We start from the raw sequence: 16,279 nt of genomic DNA, 5'->3' as shown, positions 1-16,279 counted from the left end.
AAGCAATTTGCAGCAAAAAAAAAAAAAAATTAAAAAGCAAAATCTAGAGACTTCTAACGTGAGTGGCCTTCTTTCAAAAAAATACGTGAGTGGCCTTTCTCTAATAAAAATTCACCAATTTTACTATTAGTAAGAAAATAAATAAATGACCAATGTCAACGTTTCTTACCATTTTCTGTTTTAATTTTTCTCTCCTCAAAAGAAAAAACACAAACTCTCTCCTTCAAACCCTAGCCGATACACTCCTTCATGGCCTCCGATACCATCGTGTTATCTCATTTTTCAGTTCCGACAACCTCCGATCATCCATTAAGTACTGGATCTATAATCCTCATCACTAAAAACCGTCGGATTGGTTGGTTTATTTTCAGATCCGGGCACGTCACCATTCCACCACGTCGGAATTCGTCTCCGTGGGTATGATCTTTCATGACATTCCTCGTATTATTCTTGTTCTATTTTGAGTTATGAAGTTAATTTTAAGCTTTCTACTAAGTGTTATTATGAAGAAAAAGTTGATGTGTTTACTTATATGTTGAATGGTAATGAATGCAGTAACGATTTCTTTTTGTGTTTTATTTTATTTGTTGTTTCAGGGTTCAGTTATTTGATTTTATGTTGAAAGTTGTGTTTTTATTTGATTTCATGTTGAAAATTACGAATATAATTTCTGTTACTTTTTCCTTCTTTCAGTTTTTAGCAATTTGTTTTGAATCATATTGTAGATCTCTCAGTAAATTTGTTTTTCAAAGTCTTGTAATGCTTTATATTTAATTTTGAATTTTGTTTAGAGGAAGAAAAAAGATAAGGAATAGAGGATTGAAGTAAATTAGTATTGGTTGAATTATATATATTGTTACTTGATTAAGTGGAAGACAATACTTTTGGTTTCTTTGGGATTGTCGGTCAATTTAAAATAGAATATCATGTGTGTTGAAAAGTTATTCTTTCATGATTTTGAGTCATGATTTTCTTATTTGTGCTTAATTTCAGGCAGCAAAGGTTCCTATGCATTTGAGTATAAAAGGCTTGCAAAAGTACAATCTGAACTGGTATATTCCTCCTTCCTCAAGTGTCAATAAAAAAAGTATTTAATACAGAAGTAATTGTAGCTTATCTTAAACTATATCTCATCTGGATTTTGCAAGAGAAGATGGTGGCCAACACTTATCATCTGAACTCTATCGCTAGAGAAGCAGCATATATATTGGCATATAATGCACACTAAGGGATTCTTCCGTGCTCACCGCCTTCATTAATTGGTATAACTTTTTCATCACATTTTACATTATGGTTGTATTCAAATTCCTGAACTGTATGGATATCCAGGTCTTGCAAATAGACAAATACAAATCTAAATTGATCTAGGAATGAAATTGTGCACAAACACGTATACACCAACCTTAAATAAATCAAATGCCTTTTGGATTTCTCATATTTTCCTTTCATTTACCTTTTGTCCTCCTCATATTTTCCTTTCACTTAATATCAAGCTTCATAATAGAGTCAGGTTGCAACAATTGAGTAAGTCATAATAATATAAGAATATAAGAATAAATTACTGAACCTTACACTAATGTTTGTTCCACTCACTATTTTTAGGTCACAAATGAACTAAACTCTACACTAATGTTTGTCGAATTCTAAACAATTACATGCTCTATTTCTAACTGATTTGAATGGTAATTTATGAACTTCTTGAATATGGATTACTTAATTATGATTTGGTGATTTAGTGATTATTTGAAAAAAAAAAACAACTTTGCATAATATCTTGGGAATTTTAACTTGTATGATTCAGTGAAAAAAAAATAATACATCTTTACATGGAATTTATAAATTTATAACAACTTTGAGATGTATGACTTACATTTGCAGCATCCAATATGTTTGTGTAGGTTTTTTGTGTTGTGCAACATTTGCATCAGATTTGCCTCCTTACTCCATTTCTTCGTCTGTTTTTTGGTTGTGTTTCCCAAAAACATTGTCCATTTTTCACTGACCTTTAGAATAAACTTAAGAAAGACGAAATATTTATGCAAAAGAAAGTTATTGATATTGAATTATAAAATCAAAGGCTACCTATTATTTATAGTACAAATTTCACTGTACATGGTCAACGTCAACCTATAACTTAAATTCACTGCTAATAAACTTAATTATTGTGTGCAGGAATCTCAAAAGGGTGTAATATGAAAAACCTTGGTAGCTAATTAGCATCTTCCACTCTGCAGCTGGAATCAGATAACAAACCTTGGTAAAAAATATTGCCATATAGATAAAAATTGTTTGGTTTGTTTTTGTCTTGCTTTTTCCCCACTTCAATTGGTTTTACTTTTCAGGACAAATAATACAGTGAAAGAAAGAAAAATCACCTCCTAAATTTACTTATTTTGGAAATTACCACTTAGAAAATCAAGGTAATCATACTCATCCAACATACCATATGTTGCCCCTTTGTCCACTTCTATATCGTCTGCCATTGCAAACTGTTTGAGTGTTTTCAATATATAATATAATGCAACAAAGAGGCTTCCAATTATGTCTTATCTTTTTTTTTTTAACAATGGCACATTGGACATATTGCTTCAAAATTAAAAGCTTCAACTTTTCTTTTACACTCTATCATATTGCCATTAAAATGAAAAGGCAGGTGTTTTTCACCTTTGCTCATGATTTGTTTGTAAAACTAATCTTTTCAAATAAATTTGAATTTGTTTTGCTTTAAATAATTCTAATGGAAATAATGGTAAGATGATACTCTAATCTGGGTCTAAAAAAGGTCCTAAACATGTATCTTCAATTTTTTCTTGTAGCATTTAAAAAAAGAGAGTATAAACACTAATGTATGTTAATATTTTTTCCTCTAACATAGTTTGAAAGATTTTTCCATTATTGGCTGTTCATTAAAAATATAAGGACTGCCTTCAATAAACATTCAACGGTAGATCTAATAAGCAACAAAGAAACTACCTTTCAAATATCCAAAAAAGAAGACAAACGATTAGCAAAGTGTAATCCAGAGTTTGATAAACGGTGAATTGTGCATTTTCAGAAACAATGGAAGGAACAAAGAAGAGTGTTTGCTTCAACAGTTTCACCAACAATGGTGTTTCTGTTTATTGGTTTTGTTGTTCTTCTAAAGTTACCAATGGTCTCAACTCCAAGGTTGGTGGTAGAATGAGCTGGAACACAAATTTCAACTACACTACTTGAGCTAAGGGTAAGAATTTCTTGGCTTTGTAAGCTCTCTCTCTCTCTCTCTCCCTATCTATCTATCTATCTATCTATCTATCTATCTATCTATCTATCTATCTATCTATCTATCTATCTATCTATCTATCTCTCTCTCTCTCTCTCTCTCTCTTTCTCTCTCTCTCTCTCTCTCTCTCATGTATGAGAATAGACTACACTAAATCATGTCTTTCAATCTAAAACATTTAAATTCCTTAATCAATCTATGAGTATGATTGGGTTATGCAACACTGTAATATATAGTAGAAAGGAAAATAGGTGACTTTATTATTATTAGCAAGAAAAAGTAGTGATGTCAAATTTTTGTTTTTTACTGACTTTCTACATCCATTAAGGCTAAAGCTCTAGTCTCATAGTTACTGAAAAACCTAAAGTCCTAATTTGTCGGTAACCCATATCTTTTTTACTTCAAAACTTGAATTTGATCGTATAATTTACCTATGAGTTAGATTTATTTTATGGTTTGATTTGATTTTTGGACCAATTTATGTATAAATCACAAATCCCCCATTGCTATCTTGAACGTGTATTTCGTCTCATTATTTTGAAAAGCCATAATACCATTTTTTTTATACATTGAAATAGTGCTTTGTTTCAAATTTCATCTTTGATGAGTCTAGGTCCTAACATCAAAAGTGATAACTTTTTTGGATGAATATGTTTAAAGAATGCATAGGGGTTATAGATTTTCCTAATGAAGTCTTCTTTCCATACAAATTGTGAATACAAAAAGAACTTCTAATAAAACTATTCCATTTTTAAAAAAGCCTACACTTGCCTCTTCATTAAGATGTTATAACTTCTCAATTTAGAGAGGATATATAATTTGCTTTCATAATGAGGGCTGCAAACTTCAAAAATGAGAGAGGGTGATAGAAATTGAATGAATACCATCAAATGATAGGTTGAGGTAAACATCAATTGTTGTTTTTAGCTTTAGTTATGTGTGTTTGTCGTGTTGCAGTTTGGAGTAATTAGCGTATATTCGACAACATTATAGGAAGCCAGAGCTTGGCAAAATTTGGTTGTTTATATTTGTGTCTTAAATCTGAATACTTTTTTTTTTTATTTTTATGATTTAGCGGAAAAAAATTCAGTTTTGCATGCAAATTTCTTGAGTTTGAGTTTTAACTATTAACTTTTGGATGATTCAGTGATTTGTATAAAAAATCTAGCTTTAAACTTTATTTCCTGAGTTTGAACTTCAGTATAAGTTTTGTATTTTTTATGATTTAGCGAGAAAAAAATATCCAGCTTCATGTATAATTAAATGAAAACCATAAAATGATGAATTACCTTTTGCATATTGGAAAGTTAAAAATGAAGAGGTTAAGTAGTGTGGTTGGTAGTAGCAAACAATCCCTCATATTCCTTCACATTTGTTGTCTCCTTAATCATATTTTTTCTCTTGTAATAACTTTTATAATAATCCCCCTCATTTTTCTTCACTATATTCTGCAGGGAGAGAGGATGAAAGAAAACACCTAAGAAGTCCAAAGGAACATATGTTGACTATTAAACCAACACAATGAGGTTATGAGAGGAGTAAGTAAGATCTGGCAAAGCATGACAAACTAAGCGGAAGGGTGGAATGCTAGCAACAAAGCTGTATATAAATACTACTTGTATGAATAAATAATTAAAATCTGATAGGTTTTATACGGGGAAGGTTACATTATGCCCCTGACACAGCCATGACACTGCATTTTTCTGGCACTGTTACTGACACAACTGCACTGCCATTCTCCTTGGAACTTGCAACTAATTTCCAATTCAAATATGGGCGCCAAAATCCTTTCACCAAAACACCATGTAAAGATTATTTATTATTGATTGATATTGATATAAAATCAAATAAGACAAAAAGTCTCTTAAGATGACCTAAGATGCATCGAATTTAGACAACTAACATGTATTAAAATCATTATCCTATTAGGCTGAAATCATCTACGACCTAACCAAATTAACTGGGCCACTGCCTATTAAAAACTTCTCTTTGAAAAAATTAAATAAAAAATGTGCAGTCATTAGAATGCTAGCATATTTCAGGCATCATCCTTGCCCTTGTCCTTGTTAAATGAAATTCATTAAATGCTAGAGGACAAAAACGTCCCATTTGGTTGGATGAACAGTGTATGGGAGTAGAAAACATCACGTCGCATTAAATGGAAGACTCTAAGAAGCCTTGGAGGAAAGTGTGAACAGTACTTAAAAGTTTAACTCAATATTGAAGATATTGATTAAATGAGTGTTAGTCATCGTTGATGTGACATACCATATAATATAGGGTCCTGCTAACCGGTGCCCTTGGGGCACTAGTTAAGCATACCATAAAAGGGAATTATTATCATAAAAGGAAACTGTTTTTGACTTTATTATAAATTAATTACACAATTTTAATGCATTAACTACTATATAATTTCCTTTTTCATATCCTTAACCAATGCCCCGGGGGCACCAGTTAGCATTTCCCATATATAAATAGGTCCCTGAAATAACATATAGTGAGGTATTCTTCTATGGTCACAAGACCAAATAAATACTGTTTGAACACACACATAAAGAGATTGGTTTTACACTTTTTTTTTGGTAGATAGAAGAGATGGCAAAGCCATCATAAACTCACGCATACAAAGTGGAGGTACCGGGGTTCGAACCCAGGTCATGACGTTTGTCCTAACAATTTCGACATTTTTGTCACTACTGCTTTTTATATTTTATTAAAATGGCGCTTTGAAATGCTTTTTTGAGTCATGCAGGAAAGTTACATAATGTTAGAAGTTAGAGGGTAATTTTGGAATGAAAAAAAGCTACACCAAACTCATGTTTTACCTTTATAATAGTTATAGATTATTATTATTATTATTATTATTATTATTATTATTATTATTATTATTATTATTATTATTATTATTATTATTATTTAGAAGGTACATAATAAAAACAACTCAATTTAACAAATTATTCAATTTGGAATAGTTGTAACTTTTTTTTAAAAATAAAATAAAAATTGATGTGCCTATTGCAGGCCACACCCAACATATATTAAAAGAGGGGAATCAAACCAAACCCTTAAACAAAAAACTAAAAAATTAGAAAGCCTTAGCCAATTCTTGACTAGACCTTCCCTAATTACAATTCAGATGGAAGACCACCAAGTATAATCAGTTAAAGTTAATCCTAAGCCAAATAGCTTATCTACAAAATGGTTTTGTAAATGTGTGTGATCATGAAATTCATATTAGAGGATAATATGAATATGCAGTCTTTCCTGTTCTACATTTAAGCTAACTTGGTGGGAGAATCTTCGTGCCAAGGCCGAAGGGTTTCGTCAGAATGGGGTATCATTGACTATCACAAAAGAAAAAAAATCTTGAATAACTAGATAGTTTTTATATGAAACTACCATAAAAATATATATTGAACTTTTATAAATAACTATTGTTCGTTTTTATTTTCTTTGTTGCCGTTTCATTTTATATACGTAAAAATTATCGTGTATTTATTTTAATTTACTAATTGATTAAGTTTAATATATATATATATATATATATATTCACAATAGAGGAATTCAAACATGCAGTCTTTTCTATGCAAGCAGATAAGTGTCATCTACCGGATGGTTTCAACCCGGATTTCCATCAACATTTCTAGGATACGCGTGGCCATGAAGTATATCGAGCAGGTTGTCAACGGTTGGAAAATGGTGCTTTTCTGCCTCATGCTAATTCCACTAACATCACACTCATTCCTAAAGGTGATGCACAAGTATCTATGAAGGATTGGCGACCTATTTCTCTATGTAATGTTGTGTATAATAATGTAGTCAAGATTCTTGTAAATAGACTTAAACAAGTGAGGGATAGGTGTATATCTATTAATCAGTTAGCTTTCATCCCAGGTAGATCCATTCTTGACAATGCAATGGTGGCAATTGAGATTGTTCACTATATGAAGGAAAAAGCTAAAGGGAAGAAAGGAGATGTTGCGCTTAAGCTGGATATTAGTGAAACATATGAGGGGTTAGATTGGGAATATTTGCGTGATATTATGGTTCAAATGATATTTTCATCTCGTTGGGTTAGTTGGATCATGTTATGTGATGAGACGGTAGACTATTTGGTTATGGTTAATGGATCACCTGTAGGTCCTATTGTGTCGGGTCGTGGCCTTCGTCAGCGCTATCCTCTATCTCCTTACCTTTTTATTATTTGTTTTGAAGGTCTTTCCTCCTTAATTCATGATGATGAGCGTCGTAATTACATCAAAGGTACTATGATATGCATAGATGCACCAGTTATTTCTCACCTCCTTTTTGCATATGATTGTTTTATATTTTTTAGAGCCTATGAAAGATAGGTAGGTGTTATGAAAAACATTTTAGTTACCTATGAAGCGGCTTTGAGGCAAGCCATTAATTTACAAAAATCAGAGTTATTTTGTTGTCGTAACACTTTAAATGATCTCAAGAATCCTATTGCCACTACTTTGGTTGTTCGTCAAGTGTTAAGAACTGATAAATATCTTGGGCTACCGTCTATGGTAGGGAGAAGTAATCATGCAACCTTTAAGTTTATTACAGATCGTATATGGAGTAAAATGAGTTCTTGGAGTAGCAGGTGTCTATCTCAAGCAGGTCATGAAATTATTATTAAATCAGTCTTGCAGTTTATTCCTTCCTATGTGATGAGTGTTTTTCTTCTTTCGGGATCACTTATTAATGAGATTGAGAAAATGTTGAACTCCTTCTAGTGGGAACTCGTGAGGTTTACACTAGTTATCATGGGAAAGATTCTCCACTCCTAAGGTTTTTGATGGTAGGGTTTTTAAGAGTTTTAAGGCTTTTAACATGGTTATTGTTGTTAAGCAGGCTTGGAAACTAGTTTCAAATCCAGATTCTCTAATTACCCGATTATTCAAAGCTAAATATTATCATCGAGGTGATTATTATGGAGCTGCTATAGGCCATAATCTCAACTATGTTTGGCGAAGGATCTGGAGTGTGAAAGATGTGATTCAAAGAGGTTTCCAATGGAACATAGGCACGAGAGAAAACATACATGTTTGGAACCATCCTAGGCTTTGTAATGCTAATTGTATTTTTCCAACCACTAATCAACATTTGGAGTGGACACATATTCATGTTTCAGACTTGTTGGTCACACATCAACAACAATGGAACATGGAGCTCATCAATGGATTCTTTGATAACAATACAGCTAGAAGCAAATTTAATACTCCGCTTTTGACCTCGGTACTTCATGATATGCCTACTTGGAAGTTTGAGAAGGATGGTGTTTATTTGATTAAGAGTGCATATAGAGACATTATGAACCATAATTTAGAAGTTGTACAACATAATGTGCCGGGGAATTGGAGTTGTGTTTGGAAGTTAAATTTGCCGCCAAAGGTAAATAACTTTTTGTGGAGAACTTGCCGCAATTGTTTGCCTAAAAGGGTTCGGTTACAAACAAAAGGTGTTCAGTGTCCAGATTAGTGTGTGGTATGTGACAACTAGGTTGAAGATAATGCTCACCTTTTCTTTATGTGCAGCAAAGGTGTGCTCTGTTGGCAACATGCTGGTTTATTGAGTGATTTGATGGTTGTTATCAATCTTGATGCTAGTTTTTCGACTAACGTGATTGTTATTTTACCACATCTTAATCAGCAGCAGAAGCAAGTCTTTGGTGTGACCCTCTAGAGTATTTGGAAGCATAGGAACAATAAGGCCTGAAATAATATTATTGAATGAACTCAACCTATTTGTAAACAGGCAGGTTCCCTCTTCACTAGCAGGACGAATGCACAAACCATGCACAATCATGCTCCTAAACAATCCAATATCCAGGGTATGCTACATTGGCAAAAACCAAGCCCCGATAGGTATAAATGTAATGTAGATGCTTCCTTTTCTCATGCGCTGAATAAAGTGTGACTTGACATGTGTATTCGTGATGAAAAGGGTAGTTTTGTGCTGGCTAAAACAAAGTGGTTGGCTCCACTCCTTGATGTGGATTTGGGGGAGGCCTTAGGCTTGTTATCGGCACTCAGGTGGGTTCGTGATCTTCAGTTGGGTATTATGGACTTTGAGATTGATTCCAAAATTGTGGTGGATAGTCTATATGTTAGTAGATGTGGTGTTTCTAATTACTGTACAGTGATTAATGATTGTAAAAACCTGTTAACTTCTGATTTAATAACCTCTTATGTTAGGTTCATTAGGAGACAAACCAATGACATTGCTCATAGTTTAGCAAGGGCGGCTCTGTGTCATGCTAGTTTCTGTAATCATTTTTAGATTTTATCTTGTATTTGTACTAATATTATAAATGAAATACACTAAGTTGGTTGTGTTCAGAGAGAACTTCCTTGAAAATTCTTCATGTGGTAAACTAGTAAAATCTCTATGATTTTCTTCTCTACTATTATCACAATATATTTGTTTTACCATCCGTATTATAGAAAATGCTTCAAAGTTTTTTACGTTCTATTTTCCTTCCTTCACATGCTTGTTCTTACCATGACCTTTGCAAAATAGTTGTGTTATTTGAACATCTTTTGCAACAAAAAAATCTAAGTGGTAAACACGATTCAAATTTGTAGCTCATTCTATTGAGTAGATGGTTAGTATATATGCAGATGTCAAAAGATGTGAATCACTTATGCAAATTCTTTAACCACAAACTTGGATGTGATTAACAAATTTTTTAGTGTTCAAATCTTCACGTAGTAAATGAAGTTACCGGGCTTATCAACAAAACAAAAAAAATCCTACTAAACATAATTATCTACTACGTTAAAGAGTTATGATATTTTGACAACAAAATAAAACATAATTATCTACCATATTAAAGAGTTATGATATTTTGACAACCAAAAATGGTTGTCATTATGCACACCATATCACCAAATGAAGAATTCAAAGCCTAGCACGAAAATCAATGCAGGGAAAAATTACGTTAAATGTGTTGACCACTTTAAAAGTTGTTATAAAAGTTGTTTCTCTTAGCCAAATATTTTGAGGGAAAAATTACGTTAAATGTGTTGACCACTTTAAAAGTTGTTATAAAAGTTGTTTCTCTTAGCCAAATATTTTGAGGGAAAGTTTTAACGCCAAAATACAAGTGTTAAACTGCAATTTAACCTTTTTCTCACTTACAAATATTAAAAGATATAGTGGGTTATAGAAAAATGATCACACTACCCTCAGCCATCTCCACAACGCCCTCTTTTTGTGCTGTTGTCAATCAACCAGTAGTAGGGTTTAGTTCACCTCACACACAATGTACTATTCTGTCCTAGAACCTATGTGTACAATTTCTTGCTCCTACTTATTCTCAGACGTTCACACAGCCAACCTTCAAATTTTTCACTAAACATCGTTTATAAGGGCTGGAGAACCTAACACACCTGAATTCTGAAAATAGAGTTAGATCAGGGTTTATACCACTAAGCAGTCAACTTTGATCATACAATGGGATTATAGAACATACAAATGAACATTTAAATGAAAAAGAATCATTATAAATTTTGGGATGGTCAAGTAATTTTATGATTTATTATTATTATGATTTTTCAGAAAATATACATTTAAAGCACTAGAAACTAGTAAAGTGCCAAAAACTGAAAATACAAACAATAAATTAACAAAATAGCTTATGTGTAAAATTTAAATTATTTCTTGCAAGGAAATTGCAATGACCAGCTTTACTTGGGTCTCCGATATAGAATGTCATCTAGCGACTCTTTTATACGGTTACCCACTTTGTTCAAGTTTTTTACAACACCGTATGCCACTAGGGTAGCATTTTTTTGAAACCTGCACATTTAGAACGTTCAAGTGTTAGAATCATTAGCTTCTACTACAATGTGTTTATGAAAGGCACACAATTACTCCAACTGAAAACTTGAGCTTGCCTGTTTAAGAATTCTTCTGCTGAAGTAATTGGAGGTTTACTGATACGTGGTTGATGGGCTGGATGTTCACGGTCTGAACAAACAATGACAAAAAACACAACAAAACAAACCACTTAAAGAAAGAAGTACAAATAAAAAATAGAAGAAAAGAATCCGATTCAACCACAAAATAAGTCTCATACATAATACCGGCCTTGATAAAATAGTTGTTCAGAAAACCATGTATATATAATCATTTTTATTGCAAAACAATTGTTCAGCAAAGAGATCCATGCATAATCCTTCATTTATTTAATGTGAGTGAGTTTACTGTAGGCTTATTTCATGTGAAATAGATGATGGCATAGGAAGGCATACATAGCAGCACAGATACAGAAGAAAGAATTATACTACACAGTTATAAATAGGATAGTGTTGTGTTTGCAGTAAACTGATAATACATTCCTGATGACATCAGTTGCCCCATTACATGTGCGGAAAAGTCCACTGATAGTATAGGCAGAGAAAATTGCTTCAAAAGTAAGTGGTATGGAAAATCTTTGATACAAATTACCAAAAACAAATAATTCAATCAAGAGAAATTCTTAAGGTTGAAAAGCTAACCGATACTCGTGGGAAAGAAAAAAAATATAGATATTTATTTGGCAATTCCTTGCTATGTTGATAATAAACATTAGCAAATACAATAAACAACAAGTTGAGAATGTTAAAAAAACATTTAACATATAAGATGGCCTACTGCTTCTGTGACTTGGGTACGCACAATTCTCAGCTTAACACATTCACATCTTGGGAAAAGTTACCGCAGGATAGTCATCCAAATATGCTGAGGTTTTTAAATCAACTACCTTGATTCTTTTACTAAGTTAATGAGTAATGATTGAAAAGAAGGAAATGACATATGGGACTATAAACGAAAGAAAAAACAAGAAATTTAATACCGTTAGTTTGACGAGCATGAGCAGGAACTTGGCCAACAGGTGAAGTAGAAGGATTCACCTCCGAGACTACCTGAAACATGTGCAATACTGTCAGAAACTTGGCCCATATTTTGATGGACTACATTGAATTTATTACTTTTGCAAAACCTCCCCTCACCCTCCATATTATGATTTTATTTTATCGACCTTAGCCTCAAATTAATATTTGACCCGCATAACAAATTGATGCTTGCTCCAGATACATAAATCAATAAAGTTCACAAAATATGTCCTAACTCCCAACAAAACTCTCAAAACAAGATAAACTTGGTTTTTTTTATAAGCATAAACTACAAAGGGAAGGAGGCTGAGAAATAAGCATAAACCCTTGAAACCTCAAGTCCAACGCAAAAGGGCAATTTTGCTGTTTTGTCCTGTGAGTCAGGTGAAGAATCTTTGTTGTCTAAGTAGATAGAGTACCCAATACAAGCATACTTGAAATTTGCAAGTTTGCGGCCCTCTTTAGAAGCTTCCAACTCACTTTCTCCCACGACATATGGGGGAACTGGTTATAAGAATAAGAACATAAATATCAAAATTCAAAACTTTAAAGGCATATAATGAAACAAGCAAACAAACAATGACTAAATTCTCATAAATAAAGCAAATCACAGAACAAAAACCAATAAAAAAGAAACAAGAATTTTAGTAAGCAATATCTGTTAGGAAAAATAATGTGATATTAATAAAATAGATATGTAATTTGGATGATCACCATGAGGACGAGAATGGATGTAACTAGTAAAGTGGATGACTAAAATTAACAAATTCAAAAGTAAAGCAAAATCAAACATGGTAAAGATACAAGGTAAAAAAAAAAATTTATTAAAAAAAAAAAACAAGTATCTGTATTACAATGACAAACTACTTAAGCATCAGATATCCAAACTTCCAAACAATAACTTTCAAGATTTTTTGTTTTTGAAACAGCGAAAATTTTATTTAAGCAAAGCCTGCACAAGGCGCACAAGCTAACTAAAGGGCCAAAAAGACGCAACACAACACGGGCTCCGTATATAGGAGGAACACCCGAAGGGAGCGCAAGGCATAACACAGCAGCAACCCAAAAAAACACCCAACAAACAGACCCAAACAGCCACAAAACCCTGAAACACACGCCCAAAATCCCAGCTGGAAAAGCATCTGACAGACAAATGCTAAAACCCAGACCTGCCACACCAGAACAGAAACACTACTAACAATACCACCAATACCGACATCCAAATTTCCTGTCTAAGTGCTGTTATCGCATAAAGTTAGCTTTGTGAAAAAGTTATTAATCACACGGGACAACAAATTTTCTTAAAAAACATATTAAAGATAGAAAAACCACCCCATCGGCCATCACCTCTGACTAAATCTTTCTAGACTAATAATTTGAATTATTTGAAAAGCATTTTCAGTCTGTTTGGCATTTGAAATTTTAAAACAAGAATGAAGAACTTCATAAATGAAATTCATTGCTTGGAGAGTTGTAACATAACACGAGATTGGGAATTGATTCAGTATTGGCGATAGCAGAAGGCCGAAAATCTAACATATAAATATACCATTACAGCCTATGACGCAGCCATGGCGGGCATCCCTTCACAAATTGCCTATGGCAGTTGTCGAGAAATCCACCACGCCACGGATGCCATTTAACAACACTTAATTATAAGTTGCCTCTATTTACTTAGATCCCAATTTTGTTTCAAAATATTTACAAAGATTGTTAAAATATTATCGTTTTGGTAAGAAAATTTTTAAAACAAAAATTTGTTTGGCATACTTACAGAGACCAACATCATACATCAAGCGTAAATAATTTCAAACTAACAATGCTGAATTGTTTCTGTAAAATTGATTATGAATATAAGTGAGTTGAATGTAAAGTGATTTGTTTGGATGTATTTGTGTAAAAGTGAATTTGACGATAAATTTAATGCTAAAATCAAGTGTAGAAGCCAAAAGCTACTAAAATTCTAGCTTCGAGTAGAATCAATTCTACAAGCAAAATCAAATATTCTTTAAATCATTTAAACATGATAAAATCAATTCTACAACCTCTAGAATCAATTTTGACTCTACAAAATTGAAACCAAACATATGCTTAAACAAAAATGAATAACTTTGTAAATGAAATTCATTGTTTGGAGATTATAACATGGGATTGGAAATTGATTTTATTTGGAAATCCATCTAAGCAAGTTATGCATTAGACATACTTTCAAATTTGACTAGATTTATTTTTGTTGAAGTTTTAATTATTTAAAATGGACTATTTTACCATAGTTTTGTCAACTTTATCAATTATTCCTCTCATATGTTTCCCTTTCATTTTTCACATTTTGCTCATTCTCACGCTTCTACAAAAATTTCAACCTCTTTTTATCTTCGCGAGGGATAATCTCACTTCTTCCATTTCCCAGCCCCCCTTCTTACACAACAGTATTCTTGATGATTCTCACAAGGGAAATGATTACTATGAGAGCGACTACCCTGGTACTCATTTTTAAACGATTTCAAATACAAGCTAACAAACTATCAAGGACTCACCAAAATTATAATCCAGATAGATTAAGATTCAATTGAAAGCAACCACCCCCCACTTTCCATAGAATCAACACAAGGTATGCAGTCTTATCCTAAAATAAGGCCTAGGTAGTATGTAGTATCCGACACCATCATACGTGATTACATTCAATCACGTCCATTTTCTCAAATCACTACAGGTTCTACGTGTCATTGTCGTCTCTGGTGTGATAGGCTGCCTTTATATCTTGTTTTATAACAAAATAACAAATGCCAAAATGACATAACATACGAAATAATAAGCATAAGCTACATAGGGACCAAAGAATAATATATGAAAAGATCAATCAAAGAGTATATACCAAAAATCAACATTGAAGCACCTAAATTTTTCATTGTTCAGCATCCTAACATGTTCAAATTCAAACTCACGCTCTTCAATTCCATTTACATCACCCTAATTGATTTTTCTATTAACTTTAGTTCCCTCAAATTAAAAAAAAAAATTAAAACAAAAAAATTATGAATCAACACTCTTTTTCCCTAGCTCAAAAAAACATTACACACATAAAAAAACACAAATTTTCAAGCTCTGATCAACAAAATTTCACTTCACGCATTTTCAGATTCTACCCACATGAAAATCAAATCAAATCAAATCCCAATAAAAAAATGCAAAACAGAAATTGAGAGAGAGAGAGAGAGAGAGAGAGAGAGAGAGAGAGAGAGAGAGAGAGAGAGAGAGAGAGAGAGAGAGAGAGAGAGAGAGAGAGAGAGAGAGAGAGATAGATAGATACCTTCCTGAAGCGTTCTTGACAAACCATAACAAGTTGGATTTTTAGATTTGGATTTAAGAACAGAAGAGTAATAAGCGCATCCCTTACACGATTTTCCTTTCACTGTTCGAGGACGATTAGGGTTAGGGTTAGGATTTGAATCAGAATTGGGATTTGAATCTGGAATTGAATTAGGATTTCGTTCAGATGTTGGAGCTTGTTGTTGTTGATCTCTTGGTTCCTCCATGAGTTTCGATTTTCTTTTCTTCTTCGACAATCACACACAAAACGCAACAATGAGGGAAATCACACTAATCACATCACATCACATCACATCACAATGTGTTTTGGGTTTGGGCTTTTCATTTGTTCAATTTTTAAATATAACTAAAGGTATTTATTTCTATTTGCATAGTCCCTTTTTACACATATACCCTCCTTTCCTCTTTTATTAACTTTTCTTTTAGAAAATGTTGTGTGTACCAAAGAAGGGATGATAAATCTTTCTCTCCTTCCACCTCCATCTTCATGCACCGCAAATTTATCATAGGTGTCTAACATTTTGCTATAATAAGCTCTATGTTGATATAAATGTATTACGAGTTATTGATTAGATAATAAAACGAGTTAATTTATGATCATTTTTGTCATTTTCAGTTATGTCATTTTAATAGTTTATGTCATTGTTTTGAAAATACTTGTTAAATATTAATCAAATTTTATAATATGAAACATACCAAAATTGAGTTTAGGTTATATAATACGAACGACGGTATTTTTAAATTTTGGAGGACGAATGAAAAGTGATGAGGGTAGAAAAAAATATTCTCAAAAGAA

The 16,279-nt window shown here is 32.6% G+C and overlaps 2 protein-coding genes and 1 long non-coding RNA gene across 5 annotated transcripts; 2 read left to right on the top strand and 1 right to left on the bottom strand.

Moving 5' to 3' along the window:
- Positions 1-116: 116 nt before the first annotated feature.
- LOC146927635 (uncharacterized) lies at positions 117-4,950 on the top strand. 2 transcript variants are annotated; one of them, XR_015005759.1, is made up of 7 exons: positions 168-417; positions 994-1,052; positions 1,154-1,262; positions 2,173-2,257; positions 2,343-2,420; positions 3,056-3,223; positions 4,717-4,950. It is a non-coding gene; the product is annotated as an uncharacterized LOC146927635 (long non-coding RNA). The 2 variants fall into 2 exon arrangements; XR_015005760.1 differs by lacking the exon at positions 2,343-2,420 and having other exon boundaries at positions 117-417.
- A 2,079-nt stretch (positions 4,951-7,029) lies between these two features.
- LOC146927634 (uncharacterized) lies at positions 7,030-9,553 on the top strand. The gene is made up of 6 exons (XM_085707100.1): positions 7,030-7,525; positions 7,640-7,797; positions 8,126-8,665; positions 8,774-8,935; positions 9,033-9,104; positions 9,218-9,553. The coding sequence occupies exons 1-6, from the start codon at positions 7,030-7,032 to the stop codon at positions 9,551-9,553; spliced, it is 1,764 nt and encodes a 587-aa protein (XP_085563226.1).
- A 1,230-nt stretch (positions 9,554-10,783) lies between these two features.
- LOC146927633 (altered inheritance of mitochondria protein) lies at positions 10,784-15,727 on the bottom strand. Of its 2 annotated transcripts, none has more exons than XM_085700893.1 (5): positions 15,464-15,727; positions 12,479-12,657; positions 12,114-12,183; positions 11,173-11,245; positions 10,784-11,074 (listed from the first exon to the last, which is right to left on the bottom strand). In XM_085700893.1, exons 1-5 carry the CDS (start codon positions 15,687-15,689, stop codon positions 10,963-10,965), a joined length of 660 nt encoding a protein of 219 aa, XP_085557019.1. In that variant the 5' UTR covers positions 15,690-15,727; the 3' UTR covers positions 10,784-10,962. The 2 variants fall into 2 exon arrangements, with proteins under 2 accessions (XP_085557019.1, XP_085557020.1); XM_085700894.1 differs by having other exon boundaries at positions 12,488-12,657.
- Between the last annotated feature and the right edge of the window lie 552 nt (positions 15,728-16,279).

This window comes from Medicago sativa, chromosome 4, assembly GCF_051527215.1.
Source record: "Medicago sativa cultivar Bolivia chromosome 4, Bolivia_mono, whole genome shotgun sequence".
NCBI lineage: Eukaryota > Viridiplantae > Streptophyta > Magnoliopsida > Fabales > Fabaceae > Medicago > Medicago sativa.
This window is presented reverse-complemented; position numbering and strand designations above follow the sequence as displayed.